The following is a 25,685-nucleotide window of genomic DNA, read 5'->3' as shown; positions in this document are numbered from 1 at the left end:
AGGGTCTCCCCAACACCCAGGGAACCTGAGAAGGTCCTAGGAGCTGTGATCTAGCTGTGATTTAAATCCAAGAATCATCTTAGTCTCTGAAATGTATTCAAATGTCTTCAAGTCATGTGAATAAGTAAATACAATATAAAAATCGCGATATTATATCACAGTATAATATCGCAATATTTTATCATAATATAAAATCGCGATTTTGAAATAGCAACGTGAGCGTTTAAACTGGTCATTTCATTTGTTTTATTTATCGATGGTCCCAAGAGAACCAGGAGGGTCTCCCCAACACCCAGGGAACCTGAGAAGGTCCTAGGAGCTGTGATTTAAATCCAAGAATCATCTTAGTCTCCGAAATGTATTCAAATGTCTTCAAGTCATATGAATAAGTAAATACACTTCATTTCAATTCAAAGCTTTCAGGTTTAAACAGCTCAACACAATGCAAAGAGAGAAAAACGCAGCCCGCCAAACCTGGGAATGGGCTGAACGATTAATCGCATTTGCGATAATATCGCGATATAAAATCGCGATTTTGAATTCGCAATTTTGGGCGATTATTTTGGTCATTTCTAAAGGTTTGTTTTATTTATCGATGGTCCCAAGAGATCCTGGGAGGTCTCCCCAACACCCAGGGAACCTGAGAAGGTCCCAGGAGCTACATATCCATCCATGTTAGATGGACTAAACAGGAAGTAAACACCGTGAACGCCGGTTACCTGAGTGAGGATGCTGCACAGCCACTGAGGATCAATAAAGTACAGCTCCTGCAGCTGAAGAGCAGGATCAGCAAAGTGCAACAAAATCCCTGAAAGGACAAAGAAAACAACATTATTGATCCGTGAGGTAGTTCTGGTACCTGAGTTATGAAGTAGATTCCTTAACTTTCTGTTAGAAATCCTCCTACAATCATCAGAAGCTTTACGTTTCTACAAAAAGACATCTTGGATTTATCGATGACTGGATGAGTGGGTGGGTTGATGGATGGATGGATGGATGGATGGATGGATGGATGGATGGATGGATGGATGGATGGATGGATGGATGGATGGACAGACAGGCGATTGATTGATGGATTGATTGATTGATTGACTGACACCTACCCGCCTCACTGAGGAAGTGCACGGCGTGCGGCAGCTCCGTCTCCTCCAGCGGCAGCTGCGACTCCTGGATCAGCTGCAGCAGCTGCTGCTGCCGGAGGACCGGGAACTCCGGGGACACCCGGGACACCCGGGTCCTCTCCTGCAGGAGTCTCCGCTCCAGCTCCACGTAGCTGTCCGGGACCAGCTGGCCCATCACGGGCTGGCCCTGGATCTGGGGACGGGACACGGGGACGTGAGGGGGACGGGGACCAGACAGAGACCAGATGGAGACCAGACAGAGACACAGACCAGATGGAGACCAGACGGAGACGGAGACCAGACAGAGACCAGACAGAGATCTCCCCCTCACCTTGAATCCCTCCACCTCGCGGGCGACGGCCTTGCGCAGCTTGGAGATGGAGTCGGAGTCCTCGCAGAAGGACACCATGTGGTAGTCCCTGATGGCGGGGAAGCCCTGGTGGCTGAGCAGCTCCTCACGGATCTTCCCCAGACACTCCTGGACCTGCAGGTCCCCGCTCACGTCCGTGTGCGTCCCCACCAGGATGACGGGGGACGCCGGCGCCACGGCCTGGGACATGGGGGGAGGGGGGGGGGGGGGTCAAACAAAAACTGGACATCAGCGGCAGCTAGGGCTGCAACTAACGACTATTTTAATAGTCGACTAGTCACCGACTATTGAAACGATTAGTCGACTAATCGGATAATTAGTCATTTTTTTAAATTTAGTATGAGGTTGCTTTAATTATGTGGCAAATGATAATAAACACAAGAAACATGGTACTAGAGCCCTGCTACAGGGACTGTTTTCTTCATCCTGCTATAGCGGGACTGTTTTCTTCATCCCGCATCCGCAAAACTCTGAGAATTAATTCCCGCACGGCACACAATAATAGAGATGCATTGATTTAGTGTCTTCTCCCGTCCCGCAAGAGAAATGTCCAGACAAATCTATCTGATTTAATGTTGATCATAATGATCATTGTGGAGCTTGATGGATAATTGACAGTTCATAGACACCTGACTGAAAGTTAGATGCAAATCCATCATTGCCATCATCACACAAGCTTTTTCACCTTTCGTGCAGCATCAATTATGATTGAGGTTATAGCAACGAGAGTAGCTGTGAGTGGCTCAAATAATACTAATAAATTACATGAAATAAACAAAGTTAATGAGTGAAACGAATTAATTTAACAAATGAAAATAGGCTTAATATCTTACCAAGGCGAGTCCGTTTCGTTCAACACTCCGACGTGCTTTGTCTTCAAATGCATTACCGACGTGCTCCCGTGAAAAGCAAGGTCGGCTTTGCAAACCTTGCAAGTAATCTTTTTATTCACCGTATCGAGGCTAAAATGCTCCCAAACTTTTGAAGTTTTATTACTCGCAGCTGCTGAGACGCTATCGTGCTGCGCGACTCTCTGCAGAGATTGTATTGAAGTGAGACGCCTCACTCCGTTGGAAAAACACTTCTGGCGACAATTGTCGACAATGGAATTCATTGTCGAAAATTTTGATTATCGATTTTTGTCGACAACGTGGGCGAATCGTTGCAGCGGTAGCGGCGGCTCACCTTGATGTTGAAGAGCCAGGGTTTGAGGGCGTCCACCTGTCCCGCGCCCCTGCTCAGGTCGTAGACCACCAGGTACAGGGCCCGGGACGTCAGGAAGTGGGGGTGGGACCCGCTGAACTCCTCGCCACCTGGGGGGACAGACACACCGCTGAGACCGGGACCAACGCACCGACGAGATGGAGACAAGACGGAGACGTGACGGAGACCAGACGAAGACGAGACTGAGACCAGACAGAGACGTGATGGAGACGTGACAGAGACGGAGGCGTGATGGAAACCAGACGAAGACCTGACAGAGACACGATGGAGACGTGACGGAGACCAGACGGTAGGGCTGAACGATTTTTGAAAATAATCTAATTGCGATTTTTTTCCTCAATATTGTGATTGCGATGTGATTATTTTTTCAACGTCCTGTTCTCATGTATTTTTCAACTACACAAGCAATAAAATAAATAAAAAAGCAATAATAAAATTTACCTCTCTAACCCTTGTGCTGTCTTTGGGTCAAGGAAGAGTGAAGGGAGAAAAGATGGAAGGAAAGAAGGAAGTAAGTAAGAAAGGCGAAAAGAAGGAAGGAAGTAGGAAAGGGAGTAAGGGAGGGAGAAAAGATGGAAGGAAGGAAACAAGGAAGTAAGGAAGAAAGGCGGAAAGAAGGAAGGAAGTAGGAAAGGGAGTAAGGAAGGGAGAAAAGATGGAAGGAAGGAAAGAAGGAAGTAAGGAAGAAAGGCGGAAAGAAGGAAGGAAGTAGGAAAGGGAGTAAGGAAGGGAGAAAAGATGGAAGGAAGGGAGAAAAGAAGGGAGAAAAGATAGAAGGAAGGAAACAAGGAAGTAAGGAAGAAAGAAGGAAAGAAGGAAGGAAGTAGGAAAGGGAGTAAGGAAGGGAGAAAAGATGGAAGGAAGGAAAGAAGAGAGGGAGGAAGGAATGGAGAAAAGGAAAGAAAGAAGGGAGGGAAGAAGGAAGGAATGGAGAAAATAAGGAAAGAAGGAAGGAAAAGCAAAGAAGGTAATAAAGGAACGAATGACAGAAGGGAGGTAGGAAGAAAAAGTAAAGGAGGGTAAAAAAGGAGGAAAAGAAGAAAGGAAGAAGGAAGGAGAGAGCATGGCAGGAGGAAATAAGGATAGAAGAATTGGGTCATTTTGACCCAAAGACAGCACAAGGGTTAACACGTCTACACACAAGTGTTATGGGTCGTTCTCTAAACCCAATCACACGACACCAAACCGGGTTAAACTTTAGCCAAAACGAGGCGTAGTTTAATAGAAAAACACAGAAAAATTCCCACAGGGAACAAAAAAACCTTCCTCACAGGGAACTCAGAACTTCTTCACAAATAACTCAAAAATCACAGAGAGAAAAAAACCCACCAGCAAACTAACAAACAAACTCAAAGCTCAGAGTTAACAAAACGAACCAGCAATGAACAACTGGCAGCCCCGCTCCTTAACTTCTCCTCCTGATGAGCTGACGAGCTGCAGGTGGTTTAAGGCTTATTTATGGTTCCGCGTTACACCAACGCAGAGCCCATGCCGTAGGGTACGCGGTCCGCGCACAGTACGGCGCGCGTCGCCGCGTAACCTACTGCGTAACCTAGGGCGTAGGCTCTGCGTCGATTTAACGCGGAACCATAAATCAGGCTTCACAGCGCTCGTCGCCGCGCGTGCTCGTCGCCGCCCAGCTCCTCGCCACGCCGACTCCGCGCTCATATATTTAATACATTTATAAAGCCCATATATTTATAAAGCCCCGCCTGGCCGAGCCCTAACACTGAGGCCATGGTAGATACAGTAGGTTACAGGCGGACACGCAGCACTGTTGACTTTTTTTCCCTGCCGGCAACGTGACCAGATCATGTGACCAGATCACGTGATCTGGTCAAATCGCAGCCTTTGCGGTTAGAAGATCTCGTTTTATCACATCGCGATATCATCTCAAATGCAATTAATCGTTCAGCCCTACCAGATGGAGACCAGACAGAGACCAGACGGAGACGTGATGGAGACACTCCAGCGTCCTCCAGCCGTCCTACTGTACCTGAGAAGTCCCAGACGTTCAGCACCATCTTCTTGCGGTCCCAGATGAGCGTCCAGTCCAGGACGTCGATGCCGACGGCGCTGGGACCGGCGGACGCCGGGCTGCGCTTGGTCTTCATCAGCTGCTGGATCAGCGCCGTCTTGCCGCTGCCCGGGTTCCCCACCACGATGAGCTTCATGCGGTGGTACGGAACCGCCTTCTTCAGCCGCTGCTGCAGGAACCTGGGGCCAGATTCACAAAACATTCTCAAGAAAAAAAATCTTCTTAAGTGTAATTTTTTTCTCAAGTTCAGTCTTAAGAAGAAAAAAGAGAAGAAGTCATATTCTCCAAAAAAGTTCTAAGTACTTTCTTCTTAAGTTTCTTCTTAAGAAAAAACTTGTATTCTTGAAATAAAAGTTCTCAAATTTGTTCTTGACTTTTTTCTTAACTTTAAGACAACCTTGACCTTTCTTCTGTGAAAAGGTAACAATAATAATAATAATAATAATAATAATAATAATAATAATAATAATAATAATAATAATGATAATAATAATAATAATGATAATAATAATAATAATAATAATAATAATAATAATAATAATAATAATAAGACTCTAATATCACCCTTTTCAACACATTTTAGACAAGTTTAGACTAGTAGGTCATAGTTTGAGTATATACTTTGTAATTAATTACACAAAGAGCCTGTTAACTGTTTGTTAGCATGTTAGTTAGCGTGGTAGTTCATTATTATTAATTTCCCCAATAGTAATTTTTCCACCATAACCTTGAAAAGTTCCTGCATTTCTTTTTCTCCTTCTCCATGTTTAGTGACTGACGGTTAAGACCAAACTACCTGTATTATATAATATATTTATATATAAATGTTGTTTGTTGGCGCGTGCAATGCAATGACATATTTTAAGAAGTTCTTAAGTAGGAAAAATAAGAAATTCGTAAGAAATGACAGTTCTTAAAACGGTTCTTAAGAAAATATTGAGGAATTGCACTTAAGAACTTTCTTATGAACTTCTTAATTTTAGATCTTAAGACATTTCTTAAGATCGTTCTTAAGAACATATTGGTGAATCCGGCCCCTGGACGCCGGGATGGACGGCGAGAGAATACGTGAAAATAGCGACAACGCTGAGCAACATAACCGTTGGACGCCGCACTCGCCCAGCTGTTCTGTTCCGACACGGAAGAAGATTTCCAGGGATTCGGGACTGAATTGGAAAAGTTCCCCTCCGCGTTTGTTTTGGGAGTGAACGAAGTATTCAGAAAGCTGTTTTTTATTTTGTTAATAAAGTTTGACTTGATCTCTTTTGATGAGTAACTGACGGATATTTCTTTATTATTATATTATGATTTATTATATTATTATGTACAGGACTGTCTCAGAAAATTTAAATGATAAAGTCCTTTATTTTCTGTAATGCAAAAATGTCATACATTCTGGATTCATTACAAATCAACTGAAATATTGCAAGCCTTTTATTATTTTAATATTGCTGATCATGGCTTTCACCTTAAGAAAACTCAAATATCCTATCTCAAAAAATTAGAATATTCTGGGAATCTTAATCTTAAACTGTAAACCATAATCAGCAATATTAAAATAATAAAAGGCTTGCAATATTTCAGTTGATTTGTAATGAATCCAGAATGTATGACATTTTTGTTTTTTTTTAAATTGCATTACAAAAAATATTCAATTCAATTTTACTTATATAGCGTCTAATACAACAGATGTTGTCTCTAGACGCTTTCCAGAGACCCAGAACATGAACATAAACCCCCGAGCAGTTATTACATAAACAATGGCAGGTAAAAACTCCCCTAGTGGGAGAAAAACCTTAAGCCAAACAGTGGCGAGAAAACTCATAAGGGGGGACCCTCCTGCCGCCTAAAATAAAGAACTTTATCACAATATTCAAATTTTCTGAGAGAGTCCTGTATTTATTATTTCAGGTTGAAGATTTTTATTCAATATTTTTTTATTTATTTCAGGTTTTTTATTTAATATTTTTGTATTTAACTGACAGCTGCGCTAAGCGCCCCCCCCTCTGACCTGACGATGTCCTTGGTCTTGGTTCCGATCAGCTTGAGGTCCAGCTGCAGCCGGAGCCCGTCCAGCGGCAGGTCCCACAGCCGGCCCAGACGGCCCATCTCATCCGGGAAGCCGCGCAGGCCCGGGTTCCGGCTCACGTCCAGCGAGGTGAGGCCCTCCAGCAGGCCGATCCGGGCCGGGACCTGGAGGGGAGGAACAGAGCGGTGAGCGGGGCGGACGCCGGTCCCGGGGGGGCGGAGCCTACATGCTTACCAGTGTTGTGCATGAACGAGTTCAATGAACACGTTCATTTCTGTGAGAACGTTGAACTGAAAGCAACATATTTGCAAATAAAGAACTTCAACTTGTTCATTCTGCAGATCACGAACTGGAATCTGAACTGTTCAGATTATGTGAGTTTCAGCTTCAATGTTTAGTTCCAATTATTACGGAATACATTTCACCAGCGGGTGGAGATAAAATGTTTAAAATACTCGATGAGACGACAACTTCACACTACATTACCCACAATGCAGTGCACATTAGCATAACCGTTCATCCATCCTTCCATCCATCTACTTTCCATCCATCCATCCATCCATCCATCCATCCATCCATCCATCCATCCATCCATCATAACAACAGGCACCATCTCCATGGCAACGGCAGCCATGGAGACAGATAGATAGATAGATAGATAGATAGATAGATAGATAGATAGATAGATAGATAGATAGATAGATAGATAGATAGATAGATAGATAGATAGATAGATAGATAGATAGATAGATAGATAGATAGATAGATAGATAGAACTATGTGAACTGAACTTTGAACTAGTTGGTGAGAAGTCTGAACCTGCACAACACTGCTGCTCTGCTGCTCACCTCCGCCAGCTCGTTGGCGCTCAGGTGCAGCTTCTCCAGCCGGGCCCAGCGGTACACCGGGCCGCTCAGGTCCAGCTCCGTGATCCGGTTCTGGCTGAACATCAGCTCCCGCAGGTTGCTGGAGGCCCAGGACGCCGGGCCGGGCAGCAGGACGATGCCGTTGGCCGTCAGGTCCACCGAGCGCAGGCTGGACACACAGACAGAGGGGTGAGACTGGGGGGGGGGGGACCAAGACCAGGACCAGGATCAGGACTAAGACCAGGACCAGGACCAGGACCGGGACACTCACCTGGGGAGACCCAGCACGGCCTCAGGGACGCAGGTGAAGCCGTTGCTCGCCAGCTTCAGCACCATGATCTTCGCCGGTAGCCGAGACAGAGAACCTGTGAAGACGGGGGACACCTGAGACCATGGCCCCGCCCCATTACCCTGGATGCACCTCTGCACTCCTGCACAAAGTGTTTGCGCGTACACGTTAAGCGTGCAAAAATTGCAGAATTGGGACCAGAGCCGTCTGGGAGATTTGCAAGGCCCTGTGCGAAATGGCCGGGGGGGGCCCGCGCGAAATTTTTGGGTTTTTCGGGTCGGATCGGGTATCTATATGTGCAATTTTAACTCTCCAATTAACAAAATACTGGATACCTTCCCCTGCCTCCCCCGCCTAAACTCTTCCATTTTCTTTAGTTTTTTTCTTTTTTCATCCCCTGATGGAAATTTCCTGAATCTGTCTCGTTCTCTCGACATTGTGTGACAGTTTGTTCCAACTCCACCGTCTGGATCAGAGCAGCTTGTGTCAATGTTGGTCTGACGCAGTTGTATTGAACAACAGACAGCTGCGCAGCGACATCAATCAGCAAGCACATCATTGCACATATATGTATTGATATGCACAGACTAGTAGGAATGGGCGATATTTTACCGTTCACGATAAACCGTCAAAAAAATTCCCCACGGTAAGAATTTGTCATCTCGCGGTAAAAACGATAAATTCCCATTGATGACGTTTTTTGTGTAAAGCTGATTTATGGTAAAGAAAGAAAGAAAGAAAGAAAGAAAGAAAGAAAGAAAGAAAGAAAGAAAGAAAGAAAGAAAGAAAGAAAGAAAGAAAGAAAGAAAGAAAGAAAGAAAGAAAGATAAATTCCCATTGATGACGTTTAGTAGTATTTAGTATTCTTTTAGAGCAGATTTATATTTAAAAAGGTGGAGTTTAATTGGTATTTTTTTATCGTCATTCTTATCGTCATCGCGATAAATGCCAGAAATTATCGTGATAAATTTTTTTGTCCATACCGCCCATCCCTAGAGACTAGTACACATTTAGGTCTGTAATGGAACGTGACTGTTGATATTTATAAGGGAAAGAAGGGAATAAACCCCACCTGTTTACCTACTTTCAAAATAAACCGCCCAAAATGGCGAAACCTCAAAGAATTAGTAGGGGGCGTGGCTTAGGACTGATCTGCAGGAATGGGCTTATGCCCCCAGACGAGGGCGCGAGGGTGGAGGTGCGAGGACAGGGCTCCTCCCGGGCTGCAGCGTCTCCAGACGAGACAACAGACCCACGTACTTCCTGCGGCGTGCCCTGCGGAGGAGGAAGGAGGAATGGGACCACCTGACACGACTCACAGATCTTGTTCCCGGCGGCGTTGAGGGTCTCCAGCTTGGGGCAGCCGCTCAGGAAGTCGGGGGAGACGCTCTCCACGCCGTTCCTGCTCACGTCCAGCAGCTTGATCTCCGGCAGGCGTAGCGGCGAACAGAGCTCCGTCACGGCGTTGCTGGAGAGAGAAACACAGGCGTGAAGGTTATAATCGTTATGAACTAGGGATACTGCCCTCATATACTCGTACTCGGAAAAATTATCTGATACCACGCACAGAAACTTCATTGTTGTTGTAGTTACTGGTTAGCGCTGCTAGGGGGAGATGTTGAGCCGCCCCGCGGCTCCCCGGGTCAGTCTGAAGCCTGGCTGAGCAGCAGCAGAGCAGCAGCAGAGCTGCTGCTCTGCTGCTGCTCAGCCAGCTGTTCCATGTTTCAGTAAATTCTATCTTCCTTAATTATACAAACTGGACAAACCTTACTCACAGGGAACTTTATTAAACACTCCACGTAACTCACAGTACAACATTAACAATCCCATTGTTACATTCCGGTTAGCCGCGTTAGCCGCGCAGCCTGCAGTCTGTCTTGCTTCTGTCATCGTCCCTTATTTTGAAATATGTCCACACTGCTGACATCCCCCTTGCATTAATTGTCACTATCTTGCCTGAAACACCACTCTATATAACCGGACTGTAACAATTGGATTGTTTATGTTCTTCTTCTTCTCTGTTTTATTGGCGGATCGCAACCAACTTTAAGGTGCATACCGCCACCTACTGTACAAGAGTGTGTAACATAATTTCATTTAGCCTGTTTTTTAAATTCTATTTGACTGTTTATGTTGTTTCACATGGACGACTTCAGGTGAAGCACCGCACATGCCCAGTTGATGTACCTGCGATGAGACTAAAGCGCGGAGGAAAGCCCTGCTGGCCGAGTTTTGTTTAAAATTGAATTTCTGTTGCAAATAAAACCTGTCTTCCAATTCATTGCAGTTTTCATTGCATTTTTAGCCTAGTTATTTTTGTGGTAGAAGTATCGGATCGGTACTCGGTATCGGCGAGTACACAAATTAAAATACTCGTACTCGTACTTGGTGTGAAAAAAATGGTATCGGGACATCCCTATTGTGAACCCGTGTTTTTATGTAGAAGTACAAAGAAAATCATCTCATAGTATATTTAACGAATGATATTTAATGAAACCAAGTACGACGTGGGCAACACAGCCTCTTCCAGTCTGATGCAACGATAGCTTCTTAGCCAGCCACAACCGCCCCCCATCCCATGTTGTCGGGGGCATTACGCCCCTGGTAGGGTCTCCCATGGCAAGCAGGTCCTAGGTGACGAGCAGGACTAAGAGCGGTTGAAAACTTACTCATGGCAAAGAAAAAAATCAGGAACCGTTATGTCACTCGGATCAGCGTCACCGGAATTGAGAACCACTGCTATAAATTATGTTAATTACCGTATTTTCTGGACTATAAGCTGCTACTTTTTTCATAGGTTTTGAACCATGTGGCTTATACAAAGGTGCAGCTATTCTGTGGATTTTTCTTCCACCGCTAGGGGGCGCTCTAACCGGAATTAGAATCAAAAATAAGACAAAATAAATGCAAAGAAGCTACCTCTTCTTTAGCAGATAGAAGTAGGTAGAAGCAGATTTCAAACAGATAAATAGATAAATAAATACCGGTTATTTTCTCTTGGTTCTGTCCAGTTTTAATCAGCAAAGTTTCTGCCGTGTTAAAAGACACTGTTAGGAAAGGATCTATTTAGGTACAAACATGTACATCATTTACGGTTCAAAATGGTTCTGTACATGTAGTAAATACCTAATCTAACAACATAAATATTTGCGGCTTGCATATCTTTTTTTTAAAATAGAGCGGATGCGGCTTATATGCAGGTACGGCTTATAGTCCAGAAAATACGGTATGTCATTAGGCCCCCCACACCCGTGGGTTCCTACCCCTCCATGCACAGCTCCTGCAGCTGCTCGGCGGTGCGGTCCAGGCCGTGAGGAAACACTGTGATGCGGTTGAAGGCCAGGTTGAGGGTCCGGAGCGCCGGGCAGGAGAGGGCGGGGTCCAGGCTGAGGGCGGGGCCGATGCGGTTGCGGGACACGTTGAGCGTGCTCAGCGCCGGCAGCGACAGCAGCTCCTCCGGCAGCGAGCGCAGCTGGTTGGCCTGCAGGTCCAGCCGGGTCAGACTCTTCAGGCTCTGGAGGGAGAAGGAGAGGACGGGTCACCCGGGGGTGCTGGCTCGCCAGCGCTGACGACACCACAGACATCGGGTTTAAACCCGATGTCTGCTACAACAGAAAGCGGCTGATGAGCAACGCATATGAATCCATTACCTGATGATGTACCGTATTGCCCCGAATATAAGACGACCCCCTCTTTTTCAAGACTCAAGTTTAAAAGAAGACTTTTTGAACACCAAATTCAATCTTTATTACAGAAAATAGTTACAGTACATCTGAAACAAATGATTAAAACAATTCGAGAGAAAAAGCATGTTATTTTGCCTCATTCAAATCATCATCTTGAAGTTTGCATCATAACTTCTCCTCAGCTGCCGGTTAACCCGCCGATCTTCCACCCTCTTTTCTCCAGATTGTCGCTACGTTTCTCCTTTTTCTGTTATCTCTTCTCTTATTTTCTTCTCTTTTCTTTCTTACTGCTATTTTTTATTTTTCTTCTTCATGCTACCGCTATTTTTATTTTTATTCTTCTTGACAGGGGTTCGCTTTGGCCTGGGGAATTAAGTTCAGCATTCGCTTTAAAGATATCTGGCGCCATCTAGCGTTGTAAATGGGTATAACGTCTAGACCCTGAATGTAAGACGACCCCCACTTTTTCAGTCTTATTTCAATGCAAAAAACCCCGTCTTATATTCGGGCCAATACGGTCGTTCTTTATTTTTCTTGCTGTCGTTTATAGGTCTCTGTTACGTTCAGCGGAGTTAGCCGCGTTGCTCCTTTTCTGTCTCTGCCTTAGCGGCAGCCAACTTTGACAACTTCGTGTGAAAAACTTTCAAATGTCTTAAGGCTGAATTATAGTTCTGCATTAAACCTACGCCGTAGGATACGTGGCTACGTGGCAGTCTCTCCGTAGCCTACGCCGTAGCCTGACGTGCACCTCCCAAAAAATGTAACAACACAGACCGAGAGGGCTGTGATTGGTTTGCTTGGTAGCAACGCATTTCCGGTTCCGGTTCGTGAAGCAGTCGTGAACTTTCAGCGCTCTTTTCTTCGTGTGTGTGTTGTTTTTTTTGTTTTGGTTTTTTGCACAATAGTTGTCCTTATCACTTTGATTCACTGTGACCGGAAAAACCGGAAGCTAAACAAAGTATCAGCTAGCGCTCTGGGGGGGTACTGCACCGCGGAGAAATTGAGTGACGGAGAAATCCGAAGGGTTCACGACGGCGTCACGTGATGGCGTATGCTCTTCGTGGTTTAACGCAGAACCATAATTCAGGCTTTATCAGCTTCGTTGTGTTGAAATTCTTTTGTAACATTCCTCCTCGGTGGAATCTCCTTTGGACACACCTTGCAAACTGCAAATTTGTTGTTCTTTTGGGACATTGTAAAACTCCCATACCGGCGACGTCAAGTCGGCAACCCCCGGCTCTAGAGCAGCATGCGGGTCTTTAGCGCCGCCCTAGTTGCTCCCTGGAGCTTTTTCAAAAATGTTTGACGTTTTTTTTTCTCTTTTCTTTTTTTCCTTATTTCTTTCTTTTTTTTCTCCTTTTTTTCTCTTTTCTTCTTCCTTTTTTATCTTTTTTTTATCTTTTTTCTCGAAATGTTGATTATTTCCTCGACATTTCAACTTTTTCCTCGACATTTCGACTTTTTTCTCGAATAATGAAAAAAAAATCTTCCCCCAGTTATAACTAATATAACATACAGCATGTGTTGCCTTCGTTCTACGGCTTATACAAGACTTTTCATTTTTTGCGGCTCCAGACATAACATTTTTTGTGTTTTTGGTCCAATATGGCTCTTTCAACATTTTGGGTTGCTGATCCCTGGTATAGACAGACACGCCCCCTTAGCAGACCTCGGTCTGAGATGTGTGAACGCAGCGCGGGCAGCGGTTTGTTGTTGTAAACATCATCTGATCAGTCTGCTTTGAACTATTATTTTCCGATCTCCGATCAAAACCGATAGGGGCATTATCGGCCGATACCGATCGGTTGCCGATCGATTGATCGGTGCGTCTCTGGCCGACACCTACCTGGCACACGGCCGGCGGGAAGGCCAGCAGCCCGTTGTGGCTCAGGTCCAGGCGCAGCAGGAAGCCCAGCTGCTGCTGCACCGACGCGTCGTCCGTCAGGCAGGACAGCGAGTCCAGCTCGTTCCCGGACAGGTCCAGCAGCCGGATCCGCTCCCTCTCCCTGGACAGAGCCGAGGCCTCGCCCAGACCTGAGGACACCAGGACGTTAGTCGTCTCCGTGGCAACAACAAACAACAGAGAAAGAAGCTGCAGATTCTGCTGCTTTTTGGTTTAATCTTATTTATTCATCTTTACAAAGGTGTTATTATTATTATTATTATTATTATTATTAATTATTACCACTATTATATTTTTTTCATTATTATCATTATTAGGATAAAGGATAAGGAGGATAAAAAAGTAAAAAAATATATAATTAGGGTTAGGTATATACAGTGGAATAAAAAATAAAAATAGTGCAGTAAGAGAAAGAAAAAAGCAGGAAGTTATGAGGTAGAAAGATAATGCACATCTTGTTGTTATTTTTCCGTTATATTATTAATATTAAATTATAATAATAAAGTAATATTACTATTACTCATTACGGAAGAGTATTAGGGCCAGGCAGGAGAAAAATAAAAATAATATTTTAAAGGAGGTTGATTTTCTTTTCATTATGCACTTCGAGAAAAAAGTCTAAAAGTCGACATTAATTAGGCGAAATTTTGACTTTTTTCTTGACATTTCGTCTTTTTTCTCGAAGTGCACAATAAAAAAAAATCTTCCACTCTCAAATTTTTTTTCTCTTGCCTGGCCCTAATACTCTTCCGTAACTCATACTATTATTACTATTATTACTTTTTTACTATTATTATTATCATTATTATTAACGGTCATAAACTTTTCTATTAAAAAGAGAAAAATCCTGAAACAGACAAAAGAAATTGTAAAAAATTGTTTACTGAAAACTGATTAATGAGAATTTGAATTGTGGTTCTATATAATTAATTAAATAATAAATAAATAAATAAATAAATAAATAAATAAATAAATAAATAAATAAATAAATAAATAAATAAATAAAGAAAGAAAGAAATAAAGAAATAAATAAAGAAATAAATAAATGGTCCTCATGGACACATGTCCACCTGTGGACAGTGTTTCTGGTCCTGAAGGACGTACCTTTCTGGCTGGAGCCGCCTCTCCCGAAGCGTCGGTGTGCAAAATCCCCGTTTTCACTTTCCGTCTGGCCGCTCTGTTCGGGGGAGGAGAGCGACACGTAAACAACCGGCTCACCGAAAGGTAGGACCAGACATCAGGTACGAGGAGGGGGCGGGGTCAGGGCGGGAAGGGGCGGGGTCAGTGTGGGAAGGGGCGGGGTCAGGGAAGAAGGGGGCGGGGTCACCTCAGCGCTGGCGTGCCGCCGCCGTCCCTGCTTCCTCTTGAAGGAGTCTCCTCGCAGCTCCTCGGCCGAGTTGTTGAAAAGCTTCGGAGACAGAGCGCCCGACAACGAATCGCTGCCTGAAACACAGAAAGGAACTTCATCATACCAACATTTCGACTTTTTTCCCTCAATATTTCGAACTTTTTTCCTCGACATTTCGACTTTTTTCTTGAAATTGTACTTCAACATTAATCTTGACATTTCGACTTTTTTCTCAAAATATCGACTTTTTTCTTGACATTTTGACTTTTTTCTCAAAATTTAGACTTTTTTCTCAACATTTCGACTTTTTTCTCGAAATTTTACTTCAACATTAATCTTGACATTTCAACTTTTTTCTCGACATTTCAACTTTATTCACAAAATTTTACTTCAACATAATTGTCGACATTTCTACTTTTTTCTCAACATTTCGACTTTTTTCTCGAAATTGTACTTCAATATTGATCTCGACATTTCAACTTTTTTCTCGAAATTTTACTTCAACATTAATCTTGACATTTCTACTTTTTTCTCAACATTTCGACTTTTTTCTCGAAATTTTACTTCAATATTGATCTCGACATTTCAACTTTTTTCTCTAAAATATTATTTAAATTTTTCCTGCCTGGCCCTAATACTCTTCCGTACCTTTTAGACCAAAACTATTTTTCTAGTTTTTTCGTTCCTGGAGGAGGCGTGGCCTCGGTGGGCGTCGCCCGACCCACCTACCGTCACTCTCCATGTCGTCGTTGATGAACAGGCTGTCCTCGGTGGAGACGACACTGAAGCTGGAGTCGTCGCTCTCGTCGGAGATGTAGCCGGAGGTCAGGCACTGGTCCGACATGGGCCGAGCCAGGAACCCGGCGCTCCTGGACCGCTGGAGGGACTGGACGTAGCGGGCCAGGCCCACGCCTTTACCTGGGGATTACAATTATTATTATTGTTATTATCATTATTACTATTATTATTACTATCATTATTATCACTATCACTATTGTTATTATTATTGCTATTATTTTTATTATTATAATTTCTATTATTATTAATTATTATTAACACTATTATAGTTTTATTCATTATTATTATTATTATTATTATTATTATTATTATTATTATTATTATTATTATTATTATTATTATTATTATCATCATCATCACTATTATTATTGTTATTATTGTTGCAATTATTTGTATTATTATTATTATTATTATTATTATTATTATTATTAATTATTATTACCACTATTCATTTTTAACTATTAATTTTTTTCATTATTATTATTATTATTATTGGATTAGATTAGATTGTCCTTTATTCCTCCCTCAGTGGGAGGAAATATATAAAAAAGTAAAAATGATAAAATTACAAAACATAAACAGTATATACAGTGGAATAAAAATAAAAATAGTGCAGTACGAGAAAGAAAATAGCAGGTAGGATGTGTCTGAGGTAGAAAGATATTGCACATGTTATTTTCCGTTATGTTATTAATATTAAAGTATAATCCTAAAGTAATACTATTATTACTGATAATATTATTATTACTTTTCTTATTAATTATTATTATTATTATTACTATTAATAATCTTATCATTATCATCATTATTATTAACGGCCTTAAACTTTTCTATTAAAAAGTGAAAAATCCTGAAACTGACAAAATAAATTATAAACAATAGTTTACTGATAACTGATTAATGAGAATTTGAATTGTGGTTCTACATAATTAATTAATTAAAAAAAAAATAATAATAAATAAATAAATAAATAAAACTAAATAAGATTTAGTTTCACAACTTTTGGAGTCGAACACTTTGATCCAGCCACGCCTCCTCACCGTTGCTGTGGCGACGGCTGCCGCTCCGCCCGCGCTCGGCTAGCAGCGGGCTCAGCCAAGCGGCGTCCAGCCGGCCCAGGCGGAAGCCGCCCAGGCAGACGGCGCCGTTGTTGGCGTCCAGGCCGAGGCGGGCCAGCAGCTGGATGACGGCTGGCCCTTCGGCCCGCTTCACGCTCGCCGCCAGCGCGCGGCGCAGGTGCTGCTCGTGGGCGCCGCGGCTCAGCAGCAGCTCCACCAGCTCCAGGGGCCCGCCCCGTTCGCACACCTGCAACAGGGCCACAAGCGTTGTTGCCACGGAGACTCGAAGACTCGGAAACTCAGAGATCCCTCAGGTAAGGGATTAGTGCCCATACTGGTTCAGCTCTACGTTGGTTTATATCAGATCTATCTGACAGATTCCAGTTTGTTCATTTACACAAGGTTTCTTCAGAACAGTTGAGGGTCTGTTATGGTGTTCCGCAGGCTTTCAGTGCTCGGGCCAATCTTGTTCAGTTTATACATGCAGTCATTGGGAAGTATAATCCAGAATCACAGCATACACTTTCATTGCTATGCTGATGATACGCAGCTCTATTTGTCTATGAAGATGAAACAGAACCGTTAGTTAAACTTCAGGCATGTCTAGTGACCTGATAGTGCCTTATGTTCCTGGAAGAGCACTCCGTTCTTAGAGTGCAGGTTTACTCATAGTTTACGAGTATCCAAATGTAGATTTGGAGGGCGGGCGTTCTGCTATCAGGAACCGTTACTATGGAACCAACTTCCAATCTGGGTTAAGGAGGCCTGCACCACCTCCACCTTTAAAACCAAACTTAAAACCTTTCTGTTTAGTAAAGACTATAGTTAGTGTTTAGTAAACCTCTACTTAGTGTTCGGTAAACCTCCAGTTAGTGTTCAGTAAACCTCTAATAAGCGAGCCCAGTTCTGCTCCCCCCGACGACCCACCTGGTAGATGAGCGACTCGCTCTTGGTCTTCTTGTTGACGTCGGCGCCGAGCTCGATGAGGCACTCGGCCATGGCCGCGTCGCCGTCGGCGCAGGCCTTCTCCAGCATGCCGTAGTGCAGCTCCGGGTCGGCCCACATCCGGGACAGCGCCAGACACGCCCACTTCCTCAGCTGGGGGGGAGGAGTAGGAGAGGAGGGTCACGGCCAGAACTTCACGGGCGTTGGGTCGGCGTGGGACCCGGGACTCACCGGGCTGAAGCTGCCGTCGCCGTCCTGCCGCAGCTGCTGGAAGATGTGCCGGTCCAAGTCCCGCCGCTGCAGCTCGGCCGCCGCCCCCGAGCAGGCGTCCAGCATCCTCAGAGCCACCTGGAGGCACTGGGGGGGCAACAGGGGTCAGAGGTCAGAGGTCAGCGGGGGGGCACGAGGGGAAACTAAGGGTGCTTTCACACATGTCCCGTTTGGAGCAGTTGTTCCGAAACAGGGAGCGTTTCTCCCTAAAGATCGGTTCGTTTGGTATATCTGAACACAGCAATCACGCTCGGATGAAGCACAAAAAAAGTGATCGGATCGGGAAAAATCGGGATCGGCAAATACTCAAACTCAAGTGATCGGATCGGATCGGGAGCTGAAAAATCCTGATCGGAACAATCCTAGTGGACATCTCCCCCCACCTCCCCCAGTCGTCTCCAGTGTTGGGGTAGTTACTCAAAAAAAGTAATCCATTACATATTACTAGTTACTTTAAAAAAGGTAATCCCTTAAACTACTTAGTTACTGGTTACTGAAAGTAACTAGTTACATTACTTTTGGATTACTCCACAATATCACCTGAGCTGCACCATAACTCGATTGCCAATGAACAACATTTACAGGACTGTCTCAGAAAATTAGAATATTTTGATTTTCTGTAATGCAATTACAAAAACAAAAATGTCATACATTCTGGATTCATTACAAATTAACTGAAATATTGCAAGCCTTTAAATATCCCATCTCAAAAAATTTGAATATTCTGGGAATCTTAATCTTAAACTGTAAGCCATAATCAGCAATATTAAAATAATAAAAGGCTTGCAATATTTCAGTTGATTTGTAATGAATCCAGAATGTATGACATTTTTCTTTTTTTAATTGCATAACAGAAAATAAAGAACTTTATCACAATATTCTAATTTTCTGAGACAGTCCTGTAGTTGGAACCTTATTACTGCAGTGCTCAGATCAGCACAAATGTGTATTCGTAAAGTCCATGTAAAGTCCCGTAAAATCCCGTAAGATCACGTCAAATCCCGTCAAATCACGTTAAAGGCTGATTTATGGTTCTGCGTTACACCAACGCAAAGTAATTTTTTTTAATTTTTTTTTAAATTTTTAATTATTTTTTTTGTCTTAGAGTAACTATAACGGGATTACCCAAATTAAAACTGAAACGCGTTACATTACTGCATTACTGGCGAATGTAATCTCGTTACAGTAACGCGTTACACCCAACACTGGTCGTCTCTCACCTTGAGCAGCATCTCCGAATCCTCCCGGTACTGGACCAGTGAGGCGATGAGGACAGAAGCCAGGACGGGGACGATCATGCGGGACAGCTTCTTCTTGGAGACGAGGTAGTTGAGCAGGGTCAGGCCCCAGTAGTGGATCTCTGGGGGGGGGAAAGAGCTGTAACACCGACCCGTAACCACGGTAACCTCACATCCCTGCTCAGGTCCTTACCTCGGTCCTGTGGGAACATCTGCAGCGTGTGCAGCACCGTGTCTATCGCCCCCTGCTGGCAGAGCAGGTCCACGGCGCCGGAGCAGTCGGCCAGAGACGACAGGACCTTCAGGCCGCAGCGCTGGATGGAGGCGCTGCTGATGAACTGCAGACACGCCCGTCACTAGGACACTTTCATCCTTCAAATTACTTTTAATTCAACTCAATTTTATTTATGTAGCGTCTATTACAACAGAGGTTGTCTCTAGGATCTTTCCAGAGAACAGAGCATGAACCCCCGAGCAATTATTACAAAAACAATGGCAGGTAAAACCTCCCCTCGTGGGAGAACTTTGAACACTGCAAAAACTCAAAATCTTAACAAGAATATTTGTCTTATTTCTAGTTAAAATGTCTCATTTTTAGTAAAAAAGAAATCTCATTACACTTAAAACAAGACTCATCACTGGAAAAAACAACAATTTTCACCTGTTTCAAGTAGATTTTCACTTAAAATAAGTAGAAAAATCTGCATGTGGAACAAGATTTTTTTTGCTTGTAATGAGAAGATAAATCTTGTCCCACTGGCAGATTTTTCTACTTATTTCAAGTTAAAATTTACTTGAAACAGGTGAAAATTGTCAAATAACAAGTTCTTTTTCTGGTAATGACTCAAATACTACAATGAAGTGTAATGAGATCTTTCGACTAAAAATTTGACATTTTAACTAGAAATAAGACAAATATTCGTGGTAAGATTTTGAGTTTTTGCAGTGAAAACCTGCGGTACACATCCTAAGTTTAGGGATAAGTTGATCTGGTCCAGTATTGTTGCGCTAATAAGATAAAGATCATTTTTGATCATTTTTGGGTCTAACATACATGTGGTAGACTTAGCTCTATTAACGAGTGAGGTCAGCTCAGGGACGTTTATAGGATCAAAACAGTCCAGAGTCAAATCAACCGGCTGGTTGATTTCTTCTCTAATTCTGATGATTTTACTGTTAAAAACACTCATAAAGTCCTCACTACTGAGAGCTGCAGGAATGCAGGATCAACAGAGTTGTGACTCTTTGTCAGCCTGGCTACAGTGCTGAACAGAAAACGTGGGTTACTTTTGTTATCCTCTATCAACGATGAATAATAAGCTGTTCTGGCTTTGCGAATGGCTTTTTTATATACTATTAGAATATCTTTCCATTCACGGTAGGAGTCTACAGACTTACAAGAGTGCCACTTCCTTTCCATTTTACGCACGTTTTGTTTCAACATGCGGATATCTGAATTATACCAGGGAGTTAAGCTCCTGTGGCTAGAAACCCTCCTTTTCAAAAGAGCAACTTCATCTAAAGCTGAATGCAACAAATCAGCAGTGTTACTAGCAAGGAAATCAACATCTGCAGAGGTAGAACCCAGTGCACTGGCCTCGACTACATCACTATTTTTCACTATCGTAAGATGTTAAATTTAGCAATAGCTTCATCAGACAAACATAATCATCACATTTTAAAGGTAGTCACAAATCCAGCATTACTTTACAGGCCATGAAGAAAGTGAAAGACTTCGGACAACAATAAATTCAAGCTCAGGGAGCAGACATGTCTCTCATCTTCATAAAAGATTTTCATCAGAGATTTTTCAAAAATACCTATGATACCAAGGAAAACTGGGAATGTATAAATATTTGGATTTTGGAATATTTTAATTTTATATATGTTATATATGTTATATATGTTATGGTTAATGTAGAAAAACGGCTATTTTGCAAAATAGCCAGCTAATGTGCAAAATAACCGGCAGGGTGGTGAATATGTAAAATAGCCGGCCAAACGGTGAACAAGGCTATTTATGGCTGTTGAAGAAGCCTAACGTTACACTCCCCGAAAAAGTGTCGGTTCTGACACATCCACAGCATTAACCGGCTACTGCCGTTTTTCTACATTAGCCGCCCTGACGGTTATTTTGCACATTAGCCGGCTATTTTGCAAAATAGCCGTTTTTCTACATTAACCGTAACATATATATGTAATGGAGTAGGATAATATTGATTAAATCATGCAAAAGTAGCGCAACACTACCATCTGTTGGCGCAGTGGCTGGCGAAGGGTCGCACAGACCAGTGAGGATTTCACTGTGGTAAATTGTGCTCTTGCATGGTCCGGGATGTTTATTGATTTTATTTTGTTCCAGAAGTTAATGTTTTGATTTTTGCAATATACTTACAACGATCTAAGCTAACTGTCTGCAGCAAAGACTGTGATTATTTGTTACTAAAATTGTGTTTTTGAGATCAGATAAACTACTTTTCAGTGCTAACCTAGCCTAGTTAGTTGCACTTGTTTCATGTGTTATTCAGAGTATCCTGAGACACTGCAGATTCCCTCGCTTCATACCACTGTTTAAATGTGTGTTGCAGAGTGCTGAGGAATAAAAGAAACCTGTAATCTACCTGGTCTGTCTTGTGTGGAAGCGACAGTAGTGTGGAGCTGCATCTTCTCACATACAGCTGCGACCCGTCACATATATGTATACATTTATTTTTCTTTCCTTGTCTCCGATATTTTGTTCTGTTCTGTTCTTTATTGTTCTGTTTGTTATTGTGCACAAATCTGAATAAAAAGTTAAAAAAAAAATAGAAAAAGCTTGCTTCTCTTTACTGATGACATCTCACAGAACTGAGGATTTTCAAAGTAAAACATTTATAGGAAATCACTGAATCTGGCTCAATTTTCTCCATTTCTGACGTCAACATTCTCATAAACTAAACGCTTGCTCGCCATTCATGTGATCACGTCTCAGTTTCAGTCTGAATGGATGAACTAATATTTAACTTGAAGGAGAACTACGATGTTTGCTGCAGTTTCTCTCTTTGCTGAGCAAATAAAACCATTTTCTAGCGACAGTCTCTGTTTCCTCAGTTTTTTCTGTTTGTGAGCCAACGCTCTCCCCGAACAGGGGACTTTACCCTTTTTGCAGAAGTTGCAGAAGTTTTGCATATGATGATTTTACCCCTAAAAATGTTAAACTAGCAGCAGCTGGTCCCTTTGTGTTCTGGTTTTAGACAAACCAGTCCCTTCGGGATCTGGTTTTAGGACCCAGTTCTCCTTCTTGGCCTTTGGCACCAAGTTGTTGATTTCTAGCTGATTTTATACATTTTAGGGGTTTTTAAAACTATTTTTAAAACGTAACTTGTTTTATCTGTTTCTGTTATTTACATTTGTCTGAAGTGAGTCGTGTATTTTATGTTATTTATCCGTCTGACTTACCCGGTTGAGGACCTCCAGGTACAGCGTGTGAGCTCCCTCCACCACACACTGGTTCTTCAGGACCCTCAGCGGGACGTCGGCCAGGTCTGGATCCGGGACCGAGGAACCGTGTTCCCTCAGGCTCCGGTCTGGGAGTTCAACCCGGCAGGAAGAATGTAGAAGTAAACGAGAAAGTACCAGGATGGAGTCCTACTTCCAGGACCTGCCCACCTCAGATACATCCCATAATAATACACATGTGAAACCTCAACCGCAGCTTTGTTTACTCCTATATTTCACTTATTTATTTATCTTTTATCTAAAAAAAAAAAAACACTTCAGACCTCCGACAGGGCTCCTCCCAGTTGACCGGACCGCCCCCTAAACGGGCAGGGGCGTCTGTATGGTTGCTAAGCAACTACTAAACCAGCATCGGAAACGTAAATCTGAACGTACTTTTGACGGCAAACCGAACGTTTTTAAAAGGAACCCTGGCTATTAAGACATGTAGGTCTTAAAAGATAAATGTTGGTATCAATTATAACAATGTGATATAAAAAACCTTGTTGATGTCTTCGTTTTTATAAAATTTGAAAATATAATTTAACTCGTAGGTCGCCATTGTTGTTTACATTCTGGGTAGTGACGTCACACGGTGGCTCCTGCTAACCCCCGTACACTGTTTTGACACCCAGAAACAGATGAAAACACAGCTAAACAGGTGACGGCGCACCAGAAACACAGATGAAAACACAGCTGAACATTAAGGTGACGGCGCACCTACAAAAAAGTAAAAAAAAAAAAAAAAAGAAAGTGCCGCACCGTACAGCATGAACTATAAAAACACCATAAAACTCAGACTGACTAACAGACCACACGTTTCAACTAGCAGATAACCGATGCTACAATAAAAACCCCAGCCAGATCTGGCGTCATTAAATTAAATAAAGATGTTCTTGCCTATTTGAAGCGAAGTCTGCGCCTCCCGTTTCGTCAAAGTCCCGGGCCAGTCCCCTCAGCCTCTGGTCTGTCATCAAACGGTGGACCCAGCACCGAGGCCGGTTTTAGGGGGGAGAGGGGGGGGCTATGCCCACCCAAACGTGCCTCCTGCACACCGGCGTCTCCATCCCGGCGAGAGCGGAGAGCGGATGGCGGGGCAGGCGGGGATGGCGGGGCAGGCTGTAGAGCCACGGCTACGCCGTCTACGCCGTAGCCTAATGCACTGGTAAGATGCGCACGACATTGATCATTTTTGCAGATCTCCCGTGCATCACAGAACTTTGATCCAGTTTGCCTGAACCGAGACGTCTTATGGGCTCCCTCGTCAGCCTCGACGGCCGGGAGAGAGCTGCTCATCTATGTTTTAGATACCTGTCCCAGTTAAACTAACGCAGCTTATCTTCCCAGAGCAACCGGACTACGTCATCGTCCCCAGAACGCAGGTAAAACATGGCGCCTCCCGCAGGTCAAAATCTGTGATAAACATTGTAGATTTTTAAAGCAATTAGATTATTTTATGTGTTTCTAACAACATATTTTAGTATAAGAGAACAATTGTGGCTAATTAGGGACTACAAGTCTTAATAACCAGGGTTCCTTTTAAACTTTACCAACGTTCTTCTTTGTGGTTTCATGATCGAGTTGGGACGGGAGGAGGTTCGGGAGGCGCAGACTAATGCCTGAGATATACTTGCAGTTCAGTCCGCGTACGCATCATGGCCGTAACGTGTATACTGCCTTCATTTGACGCGTCGACGTGCACGTTCTCAAAAAGACACTGAACGCGTAGCGACCTGCAGTTCTCGCTCTGGCCGCGAGTGACTCTGGTCCCGGTCAGATACCAGCTGGCCACAAGTGACAGATCGGAGGTTGCTGGCGCCGTTTCCTTTGCCGAGATCGCAACCAAAGCAATGTTATAATCTCCTACATCATCCAATGTCGTCATGTTAACATGTTTGTTGTTCTAATCTGCTACTGCTACTACCGCTACTACTAAATATTTAATCACTTTTCCAACTGTTGCTCTGCTTACTGCCCCCTATCGGTCACCACCGGTACGAGGCGCTCCTGGACCGGGACGGGAGGAGGTCTGGGGAGTCTTTTGGGGGGTACCTGGACAGAGGAAGACCAGGCTGGTCTGCAGGGCCTCCAGCTGGACTTCGGGCTGGAAGTTGTGGACCTTCATGGTGCTGAGGATCTGGCTCATGGCCAAGTTCAGCTCGTCCAGGCTGGCGGTCCTGGGGGGGAGAGAGGATCAGACCAGCGGGACTCCACGGCCATCAGAGACCTGGGGGGTTACGGGGGGGGTACCGACCTTCCCTGGAACAGCAGCCTCAGCAGCCGGAAGGCGACGACGGAGACTTCAGCCGAGTTCAGGTGCTTCTTCATCATCTCCACCAGGTTGACGTGGAGACCTCCGGAGAGCAGCGAGGAGCTCATCGCACCTGGAAAACAGACGCAGCGTTAGGACGCCGGCCGGAGAGACTCCCCCGGAGAGCAGCGAGGAGCTCATCGCACCTGCAGACGATACCGGACTGTTTACTGAAGCCTCCTCTTAAATTAAATGCTTACCTGCTGTACTCTACTGCCCTTATTTTTTAACAACTTGTGTTTTTTATTATTTTACCTCTTTTCTTATCATTTTATTTTAGAAGAGGAAGAAGGAAGACGTGCAGAAGAGAAATGGCGAGACAACAGAGAGACGACACAGAGAAATACCGGCAACTTCTTTCTTTTTCTTTCTTTTTTTAGTCCAAACCTTGTGTTTTCGCTGAAACCACCTTATGTTCTACTGCTGATATCTAAAGAACAGAAAATTATAAACACAAACTGTTTTTCCCTGATGTTCACGAGAGTCTAAAGTTTCTTGACGTAGTTTCAATGTTTATGTACTCCTAAAACTCAATATTCTGTGGGTCTTTGAAATCAGCCAAAATGCCCAAATACTCTGAAAATGGCTGGCAGTCTATGAGTTAAAAAGGCAGTAAAAAGTCACCGAGGGTAAGGCCCCGTTTACACGTAGCAAAAACGGTGGTGTTTTCGTGCGTTTTGGCCATTCGTTTATACGAAAACAAAGCTCAAAGTC

At 43.6% G+C, this 25,685-nt stretch overlaps 1 protein-coding gene across 3 annotated transcripts in view; it reads right to left on the bottom strand.

Moving 5' to 3' along the window:
• Positions 1–25,685, bottom strand: part of LOC133443720 (leucine-rich repeat serine/threonine-protein kinase 2-like) — a 76,719-nt gene that overhangs the window by 29,093 nt on the left and 21,941 nt on the right. For all 3 annotated transcript variants that reach the window (XM_061720899.1, XM_061720898.1, XM_061720900.1), the window contains 22 exons: positions 24,915–25,044; positions 24,713–24,837; positions 22,622–22,749; positions 19,377–19,521; positions 19,166–19,305; positions 17,907–18,032; positions 17,658–17,828; positions 16,713–16,977; positions 15,604–15,792; positions 14,854–14,969; positions 14,631–14,703; positions 13,470–13,657; positions 11,201–11,451; positions 9,257–9,405; positions 7,920–8,013; positions 7,631–7,817; positions 6,765–6,946; positions 4,712–4,932; positions 2,677–2,804; positions 1,453–1,671; positions 1,104–1,314; positions 720–808 (listed from right to left, as the gene is read on the bottom strand). In XM_061720899.1, the coding sequence (XP_061576883.1) occupies positions 720–808; positions 1,104–1,314; positions 1,453–1,671; positions 2,677–2,804; positions 4,712–4,932; positions 6,765–6,946; positions 7,631–7,817; positions 7,920–8,013; positions 9,257–9,405; positions 11,201–11,451; positions 13,470–13,657; positions 14,631–14,703; positions 14,854–14,969; positions 15,604–15,792; positions 16,713–16,977; positions 17,658–17,828; positions 17,907–18,032; positions 19,166–19,305; positions 19,377–19,521; positions 22,622–22,749; positions 24,713–24,837; positions 24,915–25,044 (3,527 nt within the window). The remainder of the gene's footprint in view (positions 1–719; positions 809–1,103; positions 1,315–1,452; positions 1,672–2,676; positions 2,805–4,711; positions 4,933–6,764; positions 6,947–7,630; positions 7,818–7,919; positions 8,014–9,256; positions 9,406–11,200; positions 11,452–13,469; positions 13,658–14,630; positions 14,704–14,853; positions 14,970–15,603; positions 15,793–16,712; positions 16,978–17,657; positions 17,829–17,906; positions 18,033–19,165; positions 19,306–19,376; positions 19,522–22,621; positions 22,750–24,712; positions 24,838–24,914; positions 25,045–25,685) is intronic.

The sequence above is a fragment of the Cololabis saira genome, chromosome 5 (genome assembly GCF_033807715.1).
Source record: "Cololabis saira isolate AMF1-May2022 chromosome 5, fColSai1.1, whole genome shotgun sequence".
Taxonomy (NCBI): domain Eukaryota; kingdom Metazoa; phylum Chordata; class Actinopteri; order Beloniformes; family Belonidae; genus Cololabis; species Cololabis saira.
This window is presented reverse-complemented; position numbering and strand designations above follow the sequence as displayed.